Below are 15388 nucleotides of genomic sequence, written 5' to 3'. Positions count from 1 at the left end.
TCATCTCTAAGCCGCTTATGACAATGCAGAAACACCTAAATGGAGAATATGAAGTGGCAGTCATGGCGCCAAATCCCTTATCATCGGATAATCAAACAGCAGCAGGTAGCCAAGATGCTGTGCTAAAGTTTAATTAAATGTTTTCCAGCTTTAAAGTGTTGGCAAAGACAGTACGGTAAGTTCTTTATTGTCATATGCACAACAATTACAGCGAAGCTGTCGTTGGCAATCAAATCCTTGGATCCCAGACTTTTTCCAACTGTGCTCATTAGAGATGTATATAAAAGAAAGGGGAAATCACATCAAAGTAAAAGCAAAGTGAAAAATCGGTGCAAGTTAATACTGCTAAAATATAGACATAAATGAAATATGAGAAAAGTGATATACATTTATGGCAGACAGTATTGCAAATGAATCAGCTGAATACAAACAGGAATATGGTACATATGCATAATGATAAACCTAATCCAGGAGGAACCTGAAACTGCTGTCTGTCTCTTCCTGTCGTCCACAATCAGCTCCTCCGTTTCGCTGACGTTGTGATGGAGGTTGTTGGCACCCGGGTTGTCGGGGCTCTGACCTCCTCTCCGTAGACCGTCTCGCCGCCGCCAGTGATTATTGATTGAGGGATTGATGAACGCTGATCTATGCTCTCTGAACTTCATTTTCACACACGCCGTTCCTCTGATCCAGCTGGGAGTTTTTTTTTTTTTTTCAGGCAGAGGGATTTGGTCTTTTTGGGGACAGCGGCGGTCATCTTGAAATATGGAGACGACAGACTGGATCAGTGAGAGGCTGAGCATGTCTGTGGAAACTCCTTCCAGTTGATCCACAGACAGGGATTGCGTGGGCTAATCCTTTTAAAAGATCTGCATACATCTGCCCTGGATATTACGAGTGGGCCAGGGGGTCTTCTGCACTTTCTCATTTGGTGAGTTGGTCTCAAAGCGTGCAGAGAACGAGTTCAGTTCCTCTGGGAGAGAGGCAGACATCCCCTCAGCACTGCTGGTTTTCCTCTTGCAGTCTTTGATGGTTGTCAGTCCAGCACACAGTTCTGGGGTTGGACCCCCGCCAGTTAGACTCAACTTTGTCCCTTTGTTGTCTCTTCGCATTGCCAGCAGCTTTGTGGAGCGCGTACCGGGGATTTCCTTTATTCATGACTCAGCTTCTTGTTGCTGCACGTGATATATGGAGTCGATTCAGATCGGGATAAGTGGCATTGATTAAAATGGAGTGGAAGCCACGCCCCCAACTGGCACTCTGCCAATCAGGATTTTGGAGCGAACGACTCGCTGCCAATTCAGCACAGCGAAACAATGCTGAGAGAAAAAAAACTATCTTACAAAGCAGACACATCAATTTACATCTTTCCAGATCAAAGCACACACTCCTTTTCTATGTGTTTTCTTCTTATACTTTTTATTTATAGAAACCCAAATCCCAAGTTTGTCTTGCAGCACTTTACAATCTTAACACGGCATACATATTGTAGCTATGTAGCTGGGGCACAGAATCAGACTCGATAAGAATAAAAGACTATCATCTCACTTTAATATGCTTTATTCTCCCTTTGGTCATATTGATTTTATTTCAGTGCCAGTTCTCAGGTTAGAATATTGGGAGATTTACATTCACTGACATGCTGAAAAACACAAGTAGCATCACTAAAAACATCAACCCGCGCTTCCTGCCTGGCGGCATGGGTTCCCAGGCACGCAAGTTCAAACGCATGAAAATCTGAACTCGACGAATATATTTTTTACCTTCCCCGACTCCCCGGCCCGCTATCCTCACCCACGCCGTCTCCCTCCGAAATCAACGCTTCCTATAATGCTCCCCTGAAAAAGCCACACAAAGTATGTTTGTAAGTGATTGTTTCTTATCTCTGGAGTGTTGGATCCTGTGTGTGTGTGTGTGTGTGTGTGTGTGTGTGTGTGTGTGTGTGTGTGTGTGTGTGTGTGTGTGTGTGTGTGTGTGTGTGTTGTATGTTTGTGCTGTATTGATTGCTGCTGGTACGTGGGGAAATGAGGATGGATCAGTGTAAAGAAGGGAAGAACAGAAGACAATACACAAACAACGAAAATGGCCAACAGAATGAAAGAGACACAAAATGAGCCACATATCAATCTGAGACAGGAGGAGAGATTTGTTTAAGCTCTCCGAATCCTCTTTCCTTTCTGATGAATGTATTCAATGTCCTCATGAATTCTAAATGATCCGTGCGCCAAATGCTCTCCTCCTATCAGAGTCTGAGTTTGAGCAAAGTTCTTGTCTGAGACGGCACGTTTTGCTTTTGGTTGTTGTCGTTTTTGTGTTTTCTAATTCCTTGTTGCCGACGTGTTTCTGTTTGTGCCCCACAGTGCAATCACTTTGGACAATCAGCTGGTCGTCTTGGCAACCACGGCGGCAGACGCCGGGCGCTACCACGTTGAGGCGGTGAACGAGATGACGGGAGAGCACGTGACGAGTCCCGCCGTCTACCTGAGCATCTCAGGTAAAACCACATTTTACTGACTGATTCCGGAAGGTTTGGGTTGCATATCAAAACCCAGTGAACGTTCAGCAAAGTCACCATCAGTAAGTGAAACCATGCAGCATAATTATATCTCACAAAGGAGCTTAGTTTATTCCATAATCAAATATGATTGTGGATTAAAAGATTTTCAGAGTCTTTGAGAAATTGCTACTTTCCTCATTATTTGACTTTGTTTCACCTTTTTGAGGCCTTTGGGAAGCTTGATTGGGTTCACTGTGTTATCACTCGGCTTGGGAATTGATAGCATATTATCCAGTTTGCTGAGAAAAGAAACCCAAACTAAAACATTCAGTTGAAATCTGCTCTCTTTGTTGTCTCAGAAGGAGGTTTGAGTGGCGGCGTAATTACTGTTGACAACCCGAAGATACAACCTGCAAATGAGACGAGCAGCAGCGGATATGATGATTATGTTGATTAAAAACATATCTCACACGTTAGAATTTGTGTAAACTTGTGTTGTCTCAACATAAACGGTTGAGACGACACAGATTATTTACATTATATGATTGGAACGCGACACAGAAAGAGCAAGAAGACTAAATACTCTGGAAGCCTTTTAAAAATACAACCGTCCAATCACGATCGCAGACGGGTGTCAAGTGGCGTTACGAGTCAATGTCGTAGTTTGGTGAGCAAAGTTTTATTTTGGCCCTTATACTTTCATATCTTCTTGACATTTCAGCGTAGGCTACAGGCTTTTTGTTTAGAAAAAAAAAAGAGCTGAGCGAGCTCGGAGGCGCGGCTTGTTGCTAAAACGAGAGGAGCCGGTCCACCTCAAAGGTCAGCCCACCTCAAGTGAGTCTGGATCACCGCTGCCGCTAGCTCGCAGGCTAACCCCTGTCACTTTAATAAGCAAGTGGCGACCAAGACATGCAAAGTTCTTGAGGTTTTGTTGCATTTATTCTTTATTATAGCCCAGATTGAGATGTGGATCAAGAGGCTGCCGGCTCGTTTGTTGGCGATCACACACTCTTCATCATAGTTTCTCCTTGCCTGTTGAATAAAACGGTAAAGTCATGCTTGCTCCTTTTAAATGAGAAGAATCCCGAATGGCTGAATTGTTTTGGGTTTGTGACTGTTGGTGAATTGGCATTCACGCTTTGTTCATTTAGAAAGAAGCAGCCTACGCTCGCAGGAACTGATAAGTTCTGTGACCCCCCTCCCTTCTGTGTCCCCGCTTCTGTCACAGCCTTTATCGCTGAATCACTTTATGTCCTTCTCTCTATATCGCTTCTCCTTGGAGGCCGGAGGATAGACTATACTGTCTAACAGTCCTTCAGCCCAAGTGTTCGCTGTGGTTAAATGAGAGGAGGAGGAGAGAGGGAGCACTCTGTCCCTTGTGGCTGTATAGAGTTTTAATTAGATTCTCTTTACAGGGTTGTATCCTTTGGCATCCTTTGTCACAAATACACACACGCTGACACACACACACACACACCCACATAAATATACGCACAGTACCTTGTTACAGCTGTCAGAGGGGAGCACTCCCTTGGGTGTTTTTTAGGAATTCTAAGGCTATAGTTAGGCTTCACTGATCAGTCTTCGGTCATAAACGTCTGCGCGCGTGTATGTGTGTGTGTTTGTTTCTTTTTATCCGTGTGTATTTTCCACAATAAACATTTCTTGGGTAAATATCCATTGCTATAAAGCAGCATGTTTGATTCGGTTATTTGTTATTGAGATTGGAGAGGAAAGAAGGACGAAATAAAATCCGGCGAACAAATGAAAGACTCCAGAGGGTGCGAAGGAGCAAGATGTGAAAGAAAAGAGACAAGGGCAAACAATGGAAGATATGTATTCTCTCTTTATTTGAAGTCGCTCCTCCGCATTAGACCTTTTGGTCGGTCGGTTGGTGGGTTTGGATAATTTTGGATAATTTTACGTGTCCGCTTTTTTGTTCATCTGTACCTCCTCTTTGTCTCTCAACTTTCTCACTCTTTTTTTTGGTTACATTTCCTGTCCTATCTCGGTTTCCCTCCATTTCCTGTCTCCCCTCTTTTCACTTTTCCTTTCCATTAAGCAGGATCTGAAGACAGAAGTTCATAGCTGTCAGTCAAATTTTCTATTTTTAAAAATGTTGTCTTTCTTTTCAGAAATTCGCCAGAATAAATGAGATACCTATTTCCTATTCTTCCCCTTTCTTACTTTGATTTGAGCGTTGTGCTCAACAGAGAGGAACAAGAGAAAGAGGATTGGTAGAGCAAAAGACAGAAAAGGAAGAATTAATGAAGTGAGTCACAGATGGAGACTGAGAATATGACCAACAACCTGTTATTTTCAGGACTGCCGGCGGAGGAAGCTCTTTTGTGCGTCTCTTGGACACACACAAGCGCCGGCATTAACACTTAAGATGCAGTCACTTTTATAAGACTGGCTTGTCACATTTGTGCCGTGTGAAGATTGACACTTAAAATCTTTTGGGCTAATCCACAAAGCCTGCAAGCGCCCGAAGGAAAGTGGGACACAGCCAGCTGTGTGACCTGCCCACAACTTGACAGATCCATTATCTGCATGTCCCTGACCACTATCCTGTAAGTGTGGCCTAGAATGCTGAAAACAACACACAAAAAAGCACTAACTGTCATCCATGGTGGAGCTGGAACAGCCACAATTGATAGCAGCTCAACAGCTGGGTGAGAGGTTACACACTGTAATCACTGGAAGAAAAGCCCGCCTCTGAAATAAACAGCTACTGGAGCTGAATTCCTTTTCTTTTCTTTTCTTTTTTAGCACCGCCCGACAACATATGGTGTCACAGAGGACGTTTTCAGTCAGTTGACACTGCATACCGAACATGACAGATTGAGAGCTGATGAATCTTCAATATGCAACAAAGAACATGTGCCCATACACCCACAATCCCCTTCGACGCGGCTAGAATCAAGGTGCAGATCGGGTCAATTAGTGACGGCACACCGTTGTGTTTTCAGAGTTTTTTTGCATTACAAAGAAGGAGTTCTAATGGCCTCGGGGTATTTCTGTTAGTGACAGGAGATGAGGATCCCGTCTCAAATTAATTAAGCTCCACGCATACCTGCTATCATCTCTCCCTCCCTGATTCTCTTTACCACACACACACACACACACACCTCAGCCCGTCAGTCAACACAGCAGTCAGTCTCCCTCTTGCCCAGAAGAGTGTGGGCATGTCTGTGTGCTTCTCTTCAGTTCACAGCGCTGGAGGTCTTTGTAGATTTGTACATCAGACCATTAGAGCAGCAGAATATCCCCGAAGAGGAAAGTCACTGGAGGGAGAAGTCTCACACGCACATGAAAGCACGCGCGTGAAAGAAAACACACGGCCAGATACACTCTGCATATCTCGACATCATCAAAGACATGTGCAGACAAAACGGCTTGAGTCCTCAGTCAGCCCAAGATAAAGGAGTTATGATCCCACATGCATGCATCTCATATATACAAGAGCAGGGCATGCAGGGTAGCAGGAGAAAAGGACAGAAGTCAGCCGAGGAGAAAGAGATAGAAGATAGTGGCTGACACGGCTGATATGTGCGCTCATATAATTACTGTAGCACTTTAAATGCTATCTCAGCTCTGGGCTCAATAGTTGATCAGCTGCCTTTATCTTTTCTATAGAGAAGACAGTAATGCCACGCTTGTTAGTGATTGCTGAACTGCAAAAATAGCTGAGAATATCACGAGTTCGCATAGAAGCGCAGCTCACCGAGTGCTTCCTTTTTTTAAATGAGCACTCCAGCGGTTTGGTATTTCGCTTAACCAAAGTTTGGAAACTTGCAAGACAGATTCTATTTTTTTTTTCCGATCAAGGCGACTTTTAGTCCGTAAATAAAATGGACTACATTGCTGGTGCATAAATAATGACATCTTTCACAATACCCCTCTTTGATATTGTAACACAGGACTTTCTCTGATACTCCAAAGCCAAGCTGAGATGACCTCTGTGACTCTTTTCACGACTCTTTTTTTGTGGTAAAATGTGTGTAGCTCCTTTTTATAATGCCCTACATGCATTACCTCCATACTTTGCGTAGGGCTGAAGTGAATGCAAACTTTCAGAAAAGTTTTTTGGACCAAGTTCTCTCGAAGTTGGAAGAAAGAGTGAAATTTACCAGCTCGTCTTTGAAGCCTCACAGTTCTGCACATTAATGACTCGAGTTTGATTCTGCAGAATAAAGAACAGAGACAATCAGCGGGAAGTCATTCTCTCGACTACTGTAAACAGCGAGCGGGCTGAATGGAGTGCAAATATAGAGAAGAGCAATCGCAAAGCGGAGACGCAGCAGACGGCGTTGAACGGAGAGCAGAGGGACAGGTTGCCTCCAAGTGCTTGAATGCTTTGTACAATAACTTCATAACCTTTCATAACCTTAACCCCTGCGTGTGTGTCTGTGTGTGCATTGGGGGAAGGTGTGGGAGTCTGAGTTTGATTACCTCGGCTTTGTGATTGGAAGAGAGTCTGTCTGAGTTTGATTACGCCTCCTGCCGGAGACTCCCCTGGTGTCTGCCATTTTACATCACTCCATTTCTCCCGCTTATTCCATTCCCCCCATCAAGCAAGGCCTGTCGCCCTGGGAAGTGACAGAGTGGCCTTTGTCAGGAGCTGAAGAACGGACTTGTGCAGCATCTGACTCACCTGACCTCCCTATAACCCAGACTATCCGCAGTGTCATACATACACACACACAGGATTGGTTGGGGAAGTAGATGTGAAAGAAGAGGAGAGGAAAAGGAACATTTTGAGCAGCATATGGCACATGACACACAACTTACTGTCTCTTAAAAAAAGAAGAAGATGCTTTTAAGATTACAAGTTTTGAAGTATTTGATGAACACTGCAACCTGTTTGTGAAAGTGTGTGTGTGTGTGTGTGTGTGTGTGTGTGCGCGCGTGCTCGGTGATTACGTTTGTGTTATTTCTTTGCACGCCTGTGTGTCTCTGTGTCATTTGCTTCTTTCCCTCCCTCCCAGATGTTCCCTCTCCACATCACTGGCTCTTAAATGAGAGCCTGCCGTGGATTGCGTGTGCGTCTAAACATTTGTGTGCGTGCGTCTAAACATCCGTGTGTGTGTGTGTGTGGTGTGTTTGCGTCTAAACATCCGTGTGTGTGTGTGTGTGTGTGTGTCTTTGCTCTAGATCCCCTGCCAGTTGTTCTGTGGCGCGTCTAATTGGAGGTATTTTAGTGTCCCGGAGAGAGTGGGTTTGTGATTGTGTTTTTGTGGAGTGGAAAGCGCGCGCGTGTGTGTGTGTGTGTGTGTGTGTTAGTTTGTTGTTGTGTCGCAGACTCCGACACCTGTGATCCCTCATTTAAAAGCTTCAAAATGCAGGATCAGACAGTCCCCCGTATCCCCGTGTTCAGACGTTGTTTTTTTAGCGCTGCAGCTCTCATCATGCGCTCAAGGTGTTTCGCATTTTTCGCTGCCTCATGCTTTGATCGGCTTCAAGGACAACCATAGAAACCTCTCTCACCAACATGGCAACGTAATGATCTGTGCCGCAAGGTGCCTCGGCGGGCTTCATGCGGAGACACACCGTCTGCAGCGCCTGGTGGCGGTGAGGGAAAAGGACTCGGGAGATGTTTAGTCGTACCAGTGAGAGAATCAGCAGACGTGAGCAGCCGTGATTCCCTCTCCGACTGTTTGGTTGCTGACCCCTCAAAACAAAACCAACGGCAAATTGGATGCAGTGTAGCAACTCACCGCCCCCTGATACGAGCACAGGTGTACGCACTGAACAGAGACTCTGAATATGTTCTGCTTCTCCATGGTTATGTTTGGAAGCAGCTGCCAATATTCTTTATTTAACAGGGAGATAAAAATGGCTCAATGATTTCACAGTTCCAGTCAGACGTCTGTTCGACTTGTCTCTCATTAGCTGACAGGGAACTTCCTGCGTAGACTTTCTCTTTGGTGGGTGCGATTCCATAATTGGCAACAGCAGTGGCTCTCAGCTCTGATTATTTAGTTGCTAGTTTGATTTTGTGAGAGATTGTATTAATTACAGGAATGGCAGGTTTGCCATGTTTAGTGCTGAAGGTAGAGGAAAAGAACATTGCACTCGACAAAACACAAATAGAAAAGATGTGAGGTCCAAAAACAACGAAATCCACTTGCTGCTGAGTTGTTGGTCATCAGTCTATTGGCACTTGATGATGAAAGACACAATCTTGAAGCTAAATGGCAATTGCACACTTAAAGATCAACAGAAAATTTACCTGCAAGAATTTTGATAATTATTATTAATTAATTGAGGATTTGCTGCTCTTTGTTTTGCATCTTTGCAAATGTAATAAATAGCTTTGGGTTTTGAACTGGTGCTTGAACAACAGACAGTTTAACCTTTTGGAGACAATTTATAGTCAAAAGATTTTACAGATTTGTTTGACAGATCCTGACACATGCTCTGTTTTTAGCTGATAAACAATGGAGATGTTTCAATACCATTTTCTCCTTCCTTATGCTGAATTGGATAGCACAACTTTTGTGAAGTTGGTGTGTAAACTGTCAAGAATTATTAATGGTTGATTTTTCCTTTATTAGTGTGGTTGCATAAAAACACCATTCAAACAATAAGGAAGATAGTGAGTGTAAGTTTTTTCATACTTTGTATTAGTAGTTCCTACTATATATGATTAGCTGCTTAGTGCTAGTGTTAAACAGGAAGTTAAACGGGTCATTATTCCCTCTCTAATATCTATAAAAAAATAGTAAATGTATTAAAAAAACAGTGTTAATGGAAATTTCTCACCAAAAACTAAATTTTACAAGATTACATTTTCAGACATCATGATGAAGTTACAATTCAAGGCAAATGTTTTACTGAATAGAGCTTGAACGCATCATAACGTAGCTTAATGCAACCTCCGTTAGCTGTTAGTGTTAGCTGTTCGTGTTAGCTGTTAGCGTTAGCCGTTATTTAGCCAAGCAGGACTGCGCTGCTCACCGCTGCTGACCGCGAAGGTGAGCTAGCTCTTCACTGAGATTTATTCACAATGTAGCATTATACGGGGAGAAAAACAATGTGTGTAGTACTAGTTGGCACAGTAATTATATACATTTACATTTGACAACTCTGAATAAACAATACTCACTCCGATCAGTACTCCAGCCGTCATGTCTATACTCTGAGCGCTTCCAGTGACGACGACAAGCAAACACTGACACTTATTTTGATCCTATTATTTGTGCATGCGGTTGTCTTAAGGCAGCCAGATACAGCAGTTTCTGCAGACACCAACGTTCTTTTGAAAATGGAGTTTTTATACAAACAAAAACACCACATGGGCTTCAGACGCTGCAGTGTGTTCAGGCTTTCTTGCCAAATAACTCCACATTTTTGCACAGCAGCCTTCATTTCGTGACCATCTGTGATAGCTCTTGAGTGTTACACAGCTAGAAAAGGCTTCACTTTCGCTGTTGTTGTTCAATGAGGACATTTGCCTTTTTTGTCGTAGCTGAAGTAAAATAGATAAAAAGCTGAATATCCATCAGTGTTTCTAAAACCATGCGTTTTCTACCAACGCATGGTTGGTACTTCAAACATTACTTTCTTTCTCTGAATTAAGTTGCTTGCTTTCTTAAATACTGTAGAGTAAGAAAGCAGAATATAACCTACAGTTATGAGTGGGTAAGGATTTTCAACTGTGAATACGTTATTAGTGTCTAAGTTGTCTCCATAGTTATTTATATGCCTTGACAAATCTATATTCCAGCCCAAGTAAACCTTTATGAGGTAATGATTGCGTAGGAAGGCTGTATTCAAGCTGTCCAAATGCTAGTTATGGAGATAACCATCGTGAAGGTCACTTAACAAAATCACTGATGCATTTAATTGCATGTAAACCTTGGAGAATGAGCACCGGTATGCAGGAGTCTAACGCACTTCTGTAACCTGCAAGGTTAATTTAAAAGATCTAACCTTGTATGAGCACAACAACCATCTTGTATGTATTGAAATCTGGTCGTTTAAAGTCTACAGACGGGGGGAACACACACAAACACACACACACACACACACACACACACACACACACACACACACACATACAGTCCTACAAATAAGCTCTAATACTTGACTCTAATACTCAGTGGTTTTGATAAAGAGGCTCAGCTAATGAATCAGTTCTTTGATTAATTTCTACTGGTTCTGTCTGGAATTATTATATTCAATATGTCAGTTGCCAAGGGTTCAGACTCCCCTTTGTTGATTCCCGTCTCCCCTCTCTGTCTGTCTCAGTTCCCTCTCTCAGTGTAATGAGGCTCCTCTGTGGTTTTATAATTAAAACCCCGGCGTACAGACAGAGAGATGGAGTGATGGAAGGATGGACAGGAAACTGACTCATGGGCTGTCTGTGTTAGCATGACAAACACACTGTGTGTGGCTCTGTCTCTGTGTGTGTGTGTGTGCTCCACTTGTTCCACCTAGTTATGGATTTAATTGCATGCGTGTTTTACAGCACGATGAAAGCGATTAAGACGGATGCCCGTGTAGAAGGCTTTGACGGAGCATTTCACGGTCGCGTTGCCACTTAAACCGTCTTCAATTCCTTCTTCATTCGCATATAAAACGGTCAATAGCCGAGAGAAGGCCACAGAAAGGCAGGTGGTGACGAAGGTGTCCGGTGGGAGAGGAAGCGGGCCAGAAGTCGCAGACTGGAAGCGGACAAGTTTCTAAGAATCAATGAGCGAGCAGAGGCTGCGGAGGTAGAGAACAGCAGCGGGGAGGAGCTCTGAAGGTTTTATCGTCACACGGGTTTCTTTCCAACACTGTTTTCTGGGAGGCACCGATTGTACTCATGGAACTGTGATGTACGGATCGCCGATCGATTCTGTGTGTGAGCGATGTGTGAGCCAGCGTTGTCTAAAAGGGAGTCAAAAGGGCCCAGTAGTACTTTTCTGGAGGGCCACTGCTCTATTGTTTATTTCATAATTCTGTTAAGGAAATGATCATGTTAATATGCACTTGACTACCATGTTTTTATCCTGCCTATTGTTGTACATTCAGATTTAGTGGTGAACGCCTCGTAGTTTATTACTTGTGGTAATGATGACAAACTAGCAAAAACAGAGTTGATGTGCCATCTACGTCCGCACTTCTCCAGGCAAACACTTAGTAGGGTTGTCGTCTCGGCTCCTTGAAAGAGATGAAATGCACAAGCACACGCGAGATGCTGAATGAAGTGTCAAGTGCGCAGATAAGTAGCATGGTGCTCGGGATTTTTAATGATCATGTCAGTCACACCGCTGCACCTTATGACCACACCGCTGTGCACGCTGCAACCGAAGACCGTGTGTGTGTGTGTGTGTGTGTGTCAGTCAGTGAGTGTGCATGAACAGTAATATTGAGAATAGAAGTTTCACTGCAGCTAAGGCCTCATGTTGGACGCTGTGTGCATGGAAACAGACGGTTTAGTTCCCCCACTGTGTTCACGACTGGAGCTTTATTCTGATACTCATCGCTGTGTGAAAGTACGCGAGGCTTCACGACTCCAAACCGAGCGACCCAACGGGATACGCTGTTCATATGCCAGCTTGAATCAGCGCACACTGGCTATATTCAGGGTTTTCATAAACAGTTTTCAGAGTATCTCGAATATAAATGAAATATTATTGTGCTTGCGAACGCACTGATTGTCTCTGTGTGTCAGAGCTTCCTGCTGGGTGTAACAGGTTATTGGAGGAGCAGGCCAGTCAGCAGATGTTAATTTGAAGCAACAGAAGTGAAAGAGAGATTTAGGGGGGGGGGAACAGCGCCGGTGAATGATGGGGAGAGATTGGATCGGAGGAACAGAAGGAAGATAAAGGGGAAAAGGAGGAGAGATGATGAGGTGCTGAGGAATGGAGGAATGGAGGGGGCAAAGAGACTGAGGTGATGGTGTCGTCGGTCGCTTCACTTAGCAATATGCATTTACATTTTATGGAAATTCAGTGTAGAAAGTGTTTAGTTGTGCCTGTGCCTCAGGAGGCAGAGCACGTTGTCCACTAATCGCAGGGCTGACTCCTCCTCTCTGCATGCTTAAGTGTCCTTGAGCAACACACTGAACCTCATACTCGTTTATTCCTCCGTCAGTGTGTGCGAGGAGAGGCAAATTGTAAAGCTACAGTTAATAAGCGAACTTAGATCTATGACATCCTCAAATATTGGAATATATTTTATACCAAATTCCTAGCAGGAATGTCACATCTCATTTTAGATTCAAAAGATATAGTCATGCAAGAAGCAATGTGTGCGATCCGGTGGGCAGTGATGGAAACATGACACCAGGGTGGACACGCTTATTTACCTCCCTTTTTCCCTTTAAGTGAATATATGATAAATGAAGTATAATTTATAATTTATGAAGATTCAAAACGTACAATTAATGTGATCTCCTCAAAGCCGCCAGACTCCAGTCAGACCAAAGTCATTTCACCTCATCGAAACACACTTCATATTCTTACTTGACAGAAACCAAAATATAACTCGTTCCATTGTTCCAACAATCACCTCTGGTTTGAGAGTTTGAAAGAGACGGAATAATTAACACAAAAAAAACGTAACAGTGACACTGTGACAGTTTCACTTTTCACCAACCCTGTTTTCACTTGGTCAAAGGTGGACAGTGAAGCTGGACTTTCCATAAAATCTGCTGTAAATAAATCCCGTAGATTTAGATTCATAGAGCCAGGAATGTTTCTAATTCTCGTACCAATAAACGCAGGTATTCACACTTACAAACAAATTAAGTTCACAGTTCTACACAAGCACACATTTATCCCTTGTTCATTAGTTGTTGCACTGACACCACGGTCTGAAAGACTGTGTGGGTGGTGCTTTAGTTTCACACCCCTTTACAAACTTACACACACACACACACACTTCTGTATGACTGTGTGTGCGTGTGTTTGTCCTCCTGTCCCCTGCGCTATCAGTCTGTACGTTGGGCAATGGCTTTATCGCAGTTTCGGGGCAGAACAAAGTACTCGCAAAGAATTAGTGGAAGAAGAAGAGATAACAACAGTTTAAAAACAGAGAGAAGCGATGAAGACAGAGAGGGGTTGGGTACCAGGAAGTCATACAAAAAGAGACGAGTCGTGAGCGAGAGCAGAATTGGGAACGCTTTGAGGACGATAGAGATGGATAGGAAGAAAGAAAGAGAGGCAGAGTGTAAAAGTTGAAGATTGAGAGAGAGGATGCTGAAAACAGGAATAGATCAACAGGGCCTTTAATCCCAAAATAGTTTCCGCCCTTCTCCGCCTTCTTCCTCATCCCTACTTACCTCCCCGTCACTCCCTTCTCCCCTGCCTGCTTGTTTGGAGTGATTGAAGAAAAGAGGAGATGTGTGTAGCCTCCGAGTATGCCACACACACACACACACACACACGTGCGTGTGGACATATTGTGATCCACAGACAGACGGATGATGTCCATTACCAGGCCGTGCTGTCCGGAGTCAGGCGGAACAGCTGCAGCCAGATCTCACTGATCTATCACTGTTCTAATGAATCTGTTACCGCCAGACCCGACCAATCAATCTCTGAGCCACTTAATCAGCTCAGCCATTATTCTGACACAGACCCTAACTGTTCTTGCCCACATGAGCGATCGCTTTACATATAGTCATAGACGTAAAGACACGGACACTCATAAATTCGCTTATACATACAGACACTGAGTCAGTCAGCGTGGACGCGAGCTTTCGTTTGTCCCGGCAGCAGGCTAACGCGCAGCGTAATTAAATACGGCTTTGTTTGCAGACAATTAGTGTATTGTCATAAGAAGTAAACGAGATGAGCATCACCTCACGTTCAGGTAAACAGAGAGTATTTGCTCGTGAGATACTGCGGGACATTTAGATAATTATCAGATGATTGGCTGATTTGTTTCTATTTCCTGTATTAGGGCATTTAATTGGTGTCGGATTATTGGCCTCTCTCAAGTGAGGATTTGTCTGCGTGTTATCATTTTAAATTGGTCATTTTGGGGTTTTGAACACAAAAAAAGCAACTTGATGGCGTCTCCTGGAGGACAGGGGGATTTTGATGGACACTTTTCACTGTTATCTGACGCTTGACAGAGTAAGTGCTCCCGCCACATTACTTTTGTTGGTGGGAATGCACGGATACATCAACAACTCCCATGCAAACGTGGTGAAGCAATAAACAAGCTTTAGCGTTGTGAAATTGATGGTGAAATGTCAATTTTAGAAAGTGAGATCAAATGTAGATATTAGCAGAAGCATTATGCTGGCTTGGTTTCTGACTAGTTGAGTTGCAAGTGTTGGTTTAAGTCTCAATTTGTCTCAATTTGAACAGACGACCAAAGTTTTGACTGTCAATTTTGATCGGAGATGGCCCCAAATTGCTCAGTGCAAGGGGGCCTTAAAAATATCGGATGAATGAATTGATAATAAAAAAGAATCTTAACTTGCAGCTCTTAAGAATATACTGTATTCTTGCGTGTGAATACTTTGGTATAATATAATGTGGTTTTCTTCGTGGAGGATCCTCTAAATTCTTCGTAAAGTATTCACATTTAAATTCCACTTGAGTTTGTAAGCGAATGTCTTAAGGAAGAGCCCGAGGAACTGCCAGGATATGTTGCCGTCCATTGATCTGCCACATTCCTCCAGACCTCGCTGCCATGTAAATGAATGGACTGTGTCAAAAGCAGCAGCCACACGGGGTCGGCGAATGCTGAGCTGGGAAAACACTTGTTTCTAAAGGAGGCACTTAAAATTCAGTCTCCTCTTATATATGCGGCTTATTTACTTAAGCTGAGGGTCTCTTAGACTTCAAGTCTTTTGGGGAAGAGACAAGTGACAGTAGAGAGTAGTGGTGTAACGGGCCGCAGTGACCACTATAGATGACTATAACTAAATAAAAACATTTA

The 15388-nt window shown here is 43.5% G+C and overlaps 1 protein-coding gene across 1 annotated transcript in view; it reads left to right on the top strand.

Annotated features, from left to right (window-relative positions):
* The window catches only part of LOC306737551 (protein sidekick-1-like), a gene marked incomplete at both ends in the record, with an annotated part of 212119 nt that overhangs the window by 105748 nt on the left and 90983 nt on the right, over window positions 1-15388 (top strand). The window contains one exon of the mRNA XM_079219286.1: window positions 2361-2494. Within this exon, the coding sequence (XP_079075412.1) occupies window positions 2361-2494 (134 nt within the window). The remainder of the gene's footprint in view (window positions 1-2360; window positions 2495-15388) is intronic.

This window comes from Taurulus bubalis, assembly GCF_910589615.1.
Source record: "Taurulus bubalis genome assembly, chromosome: 6".
NCBI classification, from domain to species: Eukaryota; Metazoa; Chordata; class Actinopteri; order Perciformes; family Cottidae; genus Taurulus; species Taurulus bubalis.
This window is presented reverse-complemented; position numbering and strand designations above follow the sequence as displayed.